This window comes from Syngnathus scovelli, chromosome 5 (assembly GCF_024217435.2).
Source record: "Syngnathus scovelli strain Florida chromosome 5, RoL_Ssco_1.2, whole genome shotgun sequence".
Classification (NCBI taxonomy): Eukaryota; Metazoa; Chordata; class Actinopteri; order Syngnathiformes; family Syngnathidae; genus Syngnathus; species Syngnathus scovelli.
Window position 1 is genome coordinate 8,698,439 of NC_090851.1, and position 10,918 is coordinate 8,709,356.

Here is a 10,918-nt window from a genome sequence, read left to right on the forward strand (position 1 = left end):
ATGTCACTGACTGACTGCCTTAACGTGCTTAAAGGAGGAGCAATCACACTCAACTTGTTCTTTCTCTTACTTTGTTTTTCACTGTTAGCAAAGGTGGTTAAGAGACCATATTTATCCATATGTATGTTTATATACGTACATATATATATACTACATCTAAAGGGTTTTGTTATTTTTTCTTTGCATGGACTTCATAATAGTCCAATCCTTAAATCTCTATGTGCTGAAGACCATAAGGTGTTATGACACATTTATATTTTTAATCATTACTTCCAGGAGACATTAAAGTGATGAGATTGTCAACAGCAGGCTTGCACACTGCTTGACAATAAGCATGCTAATTCACTGACTCATTGTGAGTGTGTTTATGTGCGTGTGCTTGAACTTTTCTGGTGATAACAATGAAATATGATCCCAATAAACCATAAACCCTGTGTGCATTGTTCAAGTGTGTTTACCAGTGGCATGTGGATGACGTGTGTACGCGTGTGTGTACTTGTATTTGAGAGCTTCCACAAGAGTCCTTTTTCATAGAGCTGATAAAGCTGCACTGATAAAGTCTCTGTTAGCACTTTGGCCAATAGGCTTGGCAAACACACTTCACATACACACACATACACGTTTTATGAGGTCGCATATGTACAAACGGAACTTTAATTGCAGGCATACACGTGCTTGTGAGGTTTTGTTTGTGTCATCCTGGGATTTTCAGGTTGACCAATGTGGGGTGTTTTATAGTTTTGCTATTATTCGATTGCTTTTATTCATTATTTTATAAGAGCAATGGGTGAGCAAAAAAGTTAAACATTTTGAAACTGTGGACGGAAACCGGAAAGCACAATTGAGAATTACTAAAGGTTTCCTTGAAATATCCAGACAGAGTGTCCAGTGGTAATCATTGAAGGTTTTCCTGTATCTTAAGTGAACTTTATGCTCTGTATGACTCTTGGATTAAAGTTTAACAAATTGATTTTAAGGCATCTTCTAGTGGATGATCTGCAAGACATACTAGTTTTTGCTTTTAGCGTAATGTGTTTTGGTATCTACTTACTCTCATTCAAACTCATCAATAATACACCATTATGAGGTTTTGCATATACACTATTACTAAAAATATATATTTTCAATGTTGGTGTTTTCAATGGTGTCTTTGTAGGCTCAGAGAAGAAACAGTGCAGAAGATTTGATGAATTTTACTCAAAGGAAAGCACAGAAAAGAAAAATTATGACAGACCTGAACTGATGAACCTGAAGAAAGCAGCATAGAAAATGCGGATTAAATTTACAACTGAAAAAATGTCTCTATAGGAAAATGTTCTCTGTGCATGCAAAATAGAATACAAATTTTTATTTCGATGAGCACTTGTCTGGTTATCAAAACATGCACCATAAATCCTCCAAGACATGACAACGGAGCCAAGGTGGATTAAAACAGAACAGCAGATTTGACTTAGTCGTCAATCTTTGTAAGAGGCACAAAAAAGATAACAGTAGTTTTTAAGCATCTTATCGGCAATGGCCTTCTCTGAGGATGAGAATAAATAATGTGCAAAAAGAAAATAAGAACAACAAACATCTTTTGATTTATTTACTTTAAATTTAATAATTGAATGTTTAGAAATGAATATTTCCTTTGTTAGAAGACGAAGTAGTGGAAGTTTTCACCAATAATGGTCAGCTATAACCTTTCTCGTTCTACTTTATCAGCATGATGTAACATTGTTCTAAGACTATCTCTCACTTATTTCATTCAGAATAAATAGAGTCTAAAATGTATGTATATTAGGGGTTCTATGACCCAGGTGAACATTCTGTTTTGCTCCCCATGTTCAGTTTTAAGAATCACAGCAGTGAGGATTCTTGCAAAAAAGCCTGTAGGCTACCACCATCTGCCGCTGTGATTCATGCGTTTGCAACATTCATATCCATCTCACTGCCTCCTCCAACGATTTTTGGGTTTCTCCTCACACTCGGGGCCATCGCAGCTGCCGGAAGGTAGGGTGCCAGGTGCCGGGGCAGGTTTTGCCGGAGCGGGCGTCTCCTTGCTGACGCTCATGAGCAGAGCTGGGAGCTCGTAGGAAATGGCCTTCTCTAAACGGTCCAGCATGCAACCTCCCGTCCAGCTGCAGTGGTAGCACAGCTGCTGGAAGTTGGACACCGGATTGACGCCAAAGAAATCCTGATAGGCCTCCTTGCTGGGTAGGTCAAACTTGCTGACGTTAGTCTTGGCCAGAATGGACTTGAAGATGTAGTACTTGTCCGGGTCAGTGACAATGTCGTGAAACACCTCATGGGGATCGTTAAACCAGCCCAGCTTTTCATGGTAGGCCTGGAGGTAGCGGTCAACAAGGAGGGCGTGAATGCGCACTCGGATGCCATGCTGCCGGATGAATGCAATCTTATTTTCAATCTGGTTCTCTATCACCTGTAAGAAGAGCGACAAAGGAAGAGGGAGTCCATTTTCACATAAGTTGGGAAATGACTCTTAACAATGACGCTTTCTATTGTATGCTTTTTAAAAAAAAAAATTGTTTTATACTTGATAGTCTGGTTTTTGGTCCATGGAGAGCCACACAAATTGTTAGGATTGAACTAATTTGACTTCTACCCTTCGCATGTATGATTTCCAGATGACTCAAAAAAGGTGACAAGTGAACACGTGTTTTTATATCATCTATTTACCAATTAGTTTATCGATTGATCATTTAGAAACTGCTTGATTGTATGGGAATGAATGTTCATTGACTATGTATGGCCTGAAGAAATTGAGACTTCAATTCACCATGTCATTATTATTATTATTATTATTATTATATGATGTGCAATATTACTGTGAGTGGTATATAACATTACTTTACATTAATATTACTTATCTTTGTAAAGGCAAAATATTTGATAGCTCTTGTATGAGTATTGTGCAAGTTGTGGTTGGTATATGATCAATTAATCAATTCATTGTTTTGTTTTTCAATATTATTTTTAATGGGAGCTTTCTTTTAGTGTTCTGAACTCCTGTTTCCATGGCAGTCTTATTGATTAGTTGCCATTGGGGTTGCGCCATAATGAAGGTATGCATGGATGTACTATACGCTTATTTTCTCGACCATTAATTGTGTTCAGGGTCACATGAAAGGTGGAATCAATCCCAGATTACTTCTTAGAAGAGTGAAAGAAGCCCTGAAATGATCAATCCTGGTTTGAGCTTTAAGTAGTAACAACAGACTGTCGGTGACTGCCACAATGTGTCTTCTAAAGTGCAGTGCCTACTATTGTTGGACTTTCTCGCAGGTTTTCTAATAAAACTGTGTAAAAAAAGACCTACCTGGTTCAAGTCTTCCAACAGAGAGGTCTCCTCTTTCATAAAGAGCTCTCGGCTGGTATCGACTGCGTAATCCTGAGTCCAAAAAGAGCTCACGTACACCCGAGGAGGTTCTGTGGCATTGATGAGGGGTGCCATGCTCCAAAACAGGGCTCCGTAGACCCTCATCAGATCCTGGGTGGTGAGACTGTCGGCCTTGTTGAGGATGATGCGGATTTGAGACTCCCGGCCCTTCATCTGCCTGAAGAGCATTTCTAGCTCCCCTCCCACATCAAGTTTGGTGGGGTCAAAAACCAGGAAGATGAGGTCAGCTCGGTCAATAAACCACTGGCACACCTCGTTGTAAGGGTATCCTGATGGGGGTCAGGACAAACGACTTAGTCTAAGTTCTCAGTTGCACTTCACAACAAGTAGTTGCAAAACAACCATCGGTCGAAACCAGTTGAGAATCACGAAAATGTTTTACCTCTCTCCTGCTGCTTGCGGTTCTCAATAATGCCAGGAGTATCAACGATTGTGACCCTCTCCAGCAGCTTGTGAGGCATCTCAAAGCCCACCAGCCTTTCCAGGAAGCCCTGGCCAAACTTCTCCAAGGGCGAGAAGGAGCGCGAGCTGTCAGCTGCCATAACGATGCCCTCTACGGTGCGATACTTGTCGCCGTGCATTATTACGGTATACTCAGAGGTCGTGGGTTCAGCACCTGGTCGAAAGGTGAGTAGAACATTGACAGTATCACTGAGCTTTAAATACTGTAGTGTTCCAAGTAATAAATCGTTGGCCACTAGCATAATTGTCTAAATCATAGTATAGTTTTTGGAAAACATAAAAAAAGGCATTTTTGGTTGGTATTGTCACAAAAACAACAACAACAAGACGGACTAACAAGGGGAAGGAAAAATATCCAATAAAAATACTAATTGTTTTCTAAATATTTATTTTTCCTGTTTTCCAAAAATATTTAAATATGGCCATTATGCTATGTGACCGACTATACGTATTTAATGTAATGCTGTGGGAAGCAAACAATGAGGACCAAAAATATGGGTGTTAGGACTATTTGAAGTCATAGTTCTTACCTCCTCATTGTTGCATGTTTAAATTGGAATGAGTTGCATATATTTCTAAAGTTCATTATGTATTGTGAATATCTTCTGCATCTGTGACTAGTCATTCATTTTGGAAAACACATTGAAGCAAAATCATTTACCTGTGTATAGTTCTTGCGGGGTGTCTTTAAGACCCAGCAGGTAGTTGATCATGGAGGACTTGCCCACACTCCAGGGTCCAAGGAACAAAACCATGGGCTTAGAAGTAATTTCTCCATCTACAATGTGGATGAAAAGAGAACAAAACCAGATACTAACTAACTCAAATTTTGTTTCTAAAAATAAAAGTCACGACGCTCCAGAGTTTTCAGGACTTCTCTGACCTGATTTCTTGTGCCATCTTGTGGTCATAATCTTAGTTCGTTTAAAATTAAGATGTGGAGCTACCTATCTTGGCTCTGATAATGACGAGAACCTCTTTGAAATACGCAGCAATTATATCCAATACAATACAACTTTATTTATATTTGTCAACATGGTCAGTGTGATTTAACCTGTGACTTCATGCTGCCTGAGTTCATTGTACTTGAAGGCTTGCTCCATTGGTTTGATGGCTGTGTGGTGGATGTTCAGAAGCTTCTTCATTGCAGCTGGAGAAAAACATCATTGAGATTGAGAACATGACAGGTCAAAGGTTGAAATGAGACATTTCGGGTCATGTGCTACAGTGGATACTTGGTGTTTGTTACTTCTCTTTACTGAATTTCAGATTGATTGTTTGATTCGGTTCTTACCTGACAACTGGCCTGAAGGTTCAGCAGAAGCCAGTCGTAGTGTGTCTTCAATATGGGCGCGGTCCCTCACTGCTGGACCTTCATTTGCCTTCCCTGATTGGCAAAGTGGACGATCAGTCGGAATGGTTGACGCTACTTGTGTAACTGATATTATGAAGACTTGTTCATTTATGTGGGTATTCATGTTTTGGATGTTTATGCTTTCAACCTTTTCTTTTCTAAACAAAATCCCCATGTCTAATGTTTCCAAGTGTTTGGACCACCTGTGCTCAACAGCACAGGATTGACTATTATATCACGTCTATCAGTCTGTTCGCTTCCTCTGCTATTTTGGTCGGTTTATTTCTGTACCAGAGGTTGTCGCTAATTCCTCTTTAGCCACACACAGTGTCATATTCTGTGGGATTGAAGTGCCTGGGAAAGAAAGACTGGAAGCTGAGAATGATCTTTTAAATGTCATGACCCTTCATATTGAAATGTTCATTGCACGAATGGCAGTTGCAAAATCCCCTAAAAATCAGAATTGTAAAGTAGGATTTGGACTGTGTTGAATATTGTGCTTGAATATAAATAAATACAAATTTTGCATCTAATTTCTGTGTGTGTAATTGTACAGATTATTGTGTATGGCTGGAGCTACACTAAACGTTGATTACCTGTGGCCTGTGAAGACTCCTTGACCTCATGGGTCTCTTCAGACGTTTCAAGATCTTCCACTGTTGCTTCCTCAACAGACTCTGGTGTGACTTCTTCAACCACTTTAGGAATGACGTCTGGCTCTGCTTCGGGCTTTAAAATTGTTTCTGGCTCAGAAACAAGTGTAACTTCTGGTGCATCTACTCCGATTTCATGATTGGTCGTGTCTAGTTTTTCTTCCTCAGGGTCAGCCAATACTTCTGGTTTATATTCATACACTGCTTTGGGTTCTGATAATACTTCCAGTTCAGCTTCAAATTGTGATTCAGGCTCTGGTATCATTTCTGCTTCAGCTTCATGTTCTGCTTCAGGTGCTAATATCAATTCTGGTTCAACTTCATATTCTGATTCAGGATTTAATATCTCCTCTGGTGCAGGCTGGGGTTCTGTTTTGGGCTCTGATATCTCTTCTGGTTCAGCTTCAAATTCTGCTTCAGGTTCTGATTTCACTTCAGGTTCAACTTCATATTCTGATTCAGGTTTTAATATCTCCTCTGGTTCAGCTTCGGGTTCTGTTTCGGGCTGTGATATAACTTCTGGTTCAGCTTCATATTCTGCTTCAGGTTCTGATATCACTTCTGGGGCAGCACCATGTTCTTCTTCGGGTTCTGACAAGACTTCTAGTTCACTGTCATAATCTGTTTGAGGTTCAGATGTAACATCGGTTTCGCTGTCATAATGTGCTTCAAGTTCAGATGTCACTTTTGGCTCTGCAGGTTCAGCATTCATTTCAAGAATGTCTTCTGGCTCTGATTCAGCACCATCAAAGGCTTCTTCTTCCACGACATTCTTTAGCACAATTTCCTCCTCAACTACTTCTCCTTCTTGTGTCTCCTCATCTCTTTCTTGAAACAGTTCCTCCACTTCAGAATCATCCCCGTGAGGGATAACTTCTTCATCTTGTGGCAATTCATTCTCTGCATCTTCACTTTTGTTTTCTTCCATAATGTCTCCTGCAGAAGCTACATCTACACCAACGGCTTCATTCTCATTCCTTTCCTCCACAATGGATGTCTCGCGTTCATCAGATACCAGCTCCTCTTGGTTCTCCTCCACGGCTACATTTTGGAGAACAGCTTCCTCTTGTTCTTCTGCATTGCTAATTTCCTCATTGGTGGAAGCCTCCGTTTGTGCCATCCCAGCTGGTTCTTCTTCACCCTCTGAGGCTGAATCTTCTTCGGACGCAGCTGGTGTTGGAGTACAAGGTTGACACATTGGCCTCTCTGGGGCCGGGGTGTCGTTGGACAAAGTCTGGCTGGGATGCTCCTCTGCCGCACCACATCCGCAGGAGAAGAGATTTGTCTCAGGCTCCTGGAGCCGTAGAGAAACCAATGGCTCTTCATCGGGGATGGATGACCCTAGATGGCAAACCACAGAAATAAAGAAGAATGGAGACCATGTTAGCTTGAGGAAAGATGGGTTATAGTAACATATACACATACGCCGCACCCACAATATTAGGTACTCCTGCACAATCTAATAAGGTCCAATATGAGATGGATTAAAACGTCCAACTTTCAAGTTTTGGTTAACATCGCTCTCCACATTCACAGGGCATAAACACGAAAAGGTTACAACCTCAATTTAATTTTAACTGTCGACTCGTGTGAACAGACGGTTGAGCACATTCTGATGGCAGCTAATATAGTATATGTATAGACAGTACAGTTCACATTACACGGTGGGGTCAGTGAAAAAAGACGACAGGCGTAAGCAGCTGACGCTGCTTTTATGCACGTTTGTCAGTCTTGAAGTTTCTGTCTCTTGAGATATGATCAATTTGGCTTGGTGAAGATCCAAAGCCACTTTCAAGTGATGTAAATATGTAATCTAGTGTAGAGTATGAACTGCTTTTATTGTCTTTACGGTTGCTTACTTTTTTTCCCAGATGGGATTTTCCACAACAGAAACAAACATCTCATTGCAGCATACTCACGCTGGTGAGATGAGAGCCAGCATGTAGAAGGAAGCGCAAGAAGAACCAAAAACAGCTGCTGGAATGAGATCCAGTACAATGAGATCCAGCTTGCTGTTATACAAGATGACAAGTTGCCTCTTTGGAAGCAAAGCTTTTGACTCTGCCCCCAGCCGTTATGGTAATGGGTGCCAGACTCGCCATTGGCCACTTGGATGAGATTTGGGTCTGACCTCCCGAATGGACTGATTTCAACAAGACAAGAAAAGGGGTGTGCTATAGTTTTTGATCTTTAGTGTTTTTTGGCAAAAGCACGCAACTGAAATTATGGAGAATAATGCATTGAAACGTGTTTCCTTTAAGATTATTACATCACACAATAGTAAATTGACAAGATAATTTTGTCCAGATCGTAGTGAAACTGATCTTGGGTTTGTTTGCAGGAGTTTGCTTGAACGTTAAACTAATTGTGATCTATTTTGATATTGTTTTGTGTAAATTGGCTCAGATGACTCATTTGTCTTGCTTTATTGACGGTGAAGCCTTAATAGTCTTAAAACCTTAATTCAAAAACACAATGTACCTTAATATACGATTGCGTACATGGGTTTGGTTTATGTGATTGGATTTATCTGTACAATGATGCAAGCAGTATTCTCACTCTTGCAATACTCCCCCATTCTCTCCCTCTATTTCAAGGTACTGAATCACATATTAAGCTATTTATTGCAGCTGATGTGCTTTGCTGGCTTATCACTTGCTGTCAAGATTATCATCATTTAAGTTAATGCGTCAAATGTCACAGGTTCATTATGCCATCATAGTGCCAGCAAGTAAGTTTCTCTTAAAAGGCTGTTTTGTCATCTCCTGCTCCACGGTGATGGCACCTGGAAGTCCGGGTAGATTGTGCAGTGTGGTGAGATGTGCTGAATGTCACCTTTCTGATGCAGAAATAGGCCCACAATGAGTCATAGGAGGGATATTTGTGCTTCTATTTTATTTTTAGGGGGTGCAATATGTCTTCCCACTTGGCAACTGCTTCACTGGTTGTGCAAGAATGCTTCTTGCAAAAACCTTCAGCAATATATGCAACAGTAGATGTGGTGTCTTAATACGGGCGTGGATGAGTCATGATTTAATAAACCAAAATTCATGCATGGGGCTTACAAAACAGTTGCCACTCCCATTGAATGAAATATTTGGAAATATATTTGGCGGTTTCCAAGTGAAGAATAATTTAGTGGATAGATTAGACTGAAACATTACATTTTGCAGATTTCCATTTTATTCCAATTCGTGTTCTCATAGTTGAGAAGCAAAATTCACCCGTTTTTTTTAGAAATCTCAGGGAGCGGCCATTTTGCCACTTGCTGCCGACTGAAGATGACATCACAGTTTCCAGGTCTCAAACACAACCAATCACAAATCAGCTTTGAAAAGCTGCTGAGCCATGATTGGTTGAGACCTGAGACCTGAAAACGGTGATGTCATTTTTAGTCGACAGCAAGTGGCAAAATGGCCACCCCAGAGATGGATAAAAACAGGGGGATTTGGAAACATTAATCAGAACGCTGTGTTTCAACTGGTTGGGCTGCGCAGAACATATTATTGCAAAGATAATTTGGGGTTGACTTTTCTTTTAATGATACACCTTTGTATATTCTTGCTTGGGACTTGATTAGCATATTACTGCAAGTAAATCTATGCAGTCTAATTGTATTGGTGTCTTGTACATAATTTTGCGGTTCTCTTTTAGAAATAACATTGGATTGATAAATACGCTCTAATTAATGTATTAGTGTGTGCGTATTCTTTAATAACAACATCTATGGATTGTGGAAAGCCACAAAGAGATCAGTGAGCCAAGTATCTGGTGACGATTCAGCTTGACAAATGCCTGACATGTGACTACAGCTGTTTGCAGGCTACCAAATGAACGTATTCAAGGACACACTAAGGGTATCCTGATGAAGTTTAAAACATCAACTAATAATACACACACCTCTTAATAGCTAGTTCAGATTCATCATAGTACTTATAATTAAAGTCATTATTGTATTGTGAGATCTGTAAAGCATAAATGAAAAACAGAAGAAAACTGATTCAGTGGCAAAATAACTTTTTTTCATTTTAATTGGTGTTTTTAGTGAATGTGTGTTGGTGGGTGTATGTAGTGAACACAAGTCAATCTGACAGCGCTGTCTCTCCAGGGCAACGGGAATGAGCAGCAGGCAGAACATTTTCCATCAGCTGGTGTCCCACTTCAGACTGACATTTCCAGTTTACACCCTCAAAACCCCAAACTGCACTCATCACATCTACAAACGTTTTCTGCAGCATTGGTATTTTTCATTACCTGAATTCCTAGTTATACATTTTTTATATTATATTCTGACCACAGGGGAAAATAATTCAAAAGGTCCAGTTTGCCAGGTCACTTTCTGCTCCCTGAGCAATAATTTTGTGACCATGTTAAAAGCACACAACTATTGTGTAGTCATTCCACTACTGTGTAGAAGCACTCCCTCACCAAATCCTCATCAAGGCTGCACTTCACAAACACAAAAGCACCACTGCACTGACATGTTGCAGTACAAATGCCAAAGCCACTCAGCCATACCTGCAGTAGACAGAACCAGCAGAGCCACAACGCAGCACACATGGACCAGAGACTTCATTTTGGCTGCCAGGGGCCTTCTCCTCCTCTTCCCAGGATATTTATACCCCTCAAGCAGAGTTCGGGGGCATGTGCACCGTGGAGGTAGTGCACAGCAACTGTTTTGTTGCCCTGATTGGCCATTTCACCAGCTCTTCAAAGCTTCTATGCCTACTTTGGATTTCAGCACTAAAAAAAAAGAAAAAAAAAAGAATTATGATTATAGTGTAGTACACGATACTATACTGTAGTATACTATGAAATGTTGATGATTTCAAAGTAGTCACGTGTAATTCTAAAATTAAAAAAGGAGGATAATTTCTTGAGTCGTTACACTTAAGTGAATGTTTTATTTTCTCTGTCTCTCTCTCTGTAAATAAATTTGAAGGATTGTCAAAGGTATTTCAATAAATCACACCAACTTCAGAATATTTTCTGCAAATAAATTTGAAGGATTGTCAAAAGTATTTCACTCAATAAATCATACCAACT

General features: G+C 40.1%; 1 protein-coding gene across 1 annotated transcript; it reads right to left on the reverse strand.

Annotated features, from left to right (window-relative positions):
* Positions 1-1,177: 1,177 nt before the first annotated feature.
* On the reverse strand, positions 1,178-10,543 carry LOC125969248 (uncharacterized). The gene is made up of 8 exons (XM_049721134.1): positions 10,391-10,543; positions 5,816-7,213; positions 5,160-5,252; positions 4,920-5,015; positions 4,527-4,643; positions 3,786-4,019; positions 3,323-3,672; positions 1,178-2,425 (listed from the first exon to the last, which is right to left on the reverse strand). Exons 1-8 carry the CDS (start codon positions 10,446-10,448, stop codon positions 1,931-1,933), a joined length of 2,841 nt encoding a protein of 946 aa, XP_049577091.1. The 5' UTR covers positions 10,449-10,543; the 3' UTR covers positions 1,178-1,930.
* Positions 10,544-10,918: the final 375 nt, after the last annotated feature.

Coding starts and splice junctions, on each gene's coding strand:
- LOC125969248 (XM_049721134.1), bottom strand. CDS start 10,448: ATGAAGTCTCTGGTCCATGTGTGCTGCGTTGTGGCTCTGCTGGTTCTG. Junction 3,673..3,785: donor CCGCAAGCAGCAGGAGAGAG/GTAAAACATTTT, acceptor GACCCCCATCAG/GATACCCTTACAACGAGGTG. Junction 2,426..3,322: donor TGTTGGAAGACTTGAACCAG/GTAGGTCTTTTT, acceptor CTCTTCTTACAG/GTGATAGAGAACCAGATTGA.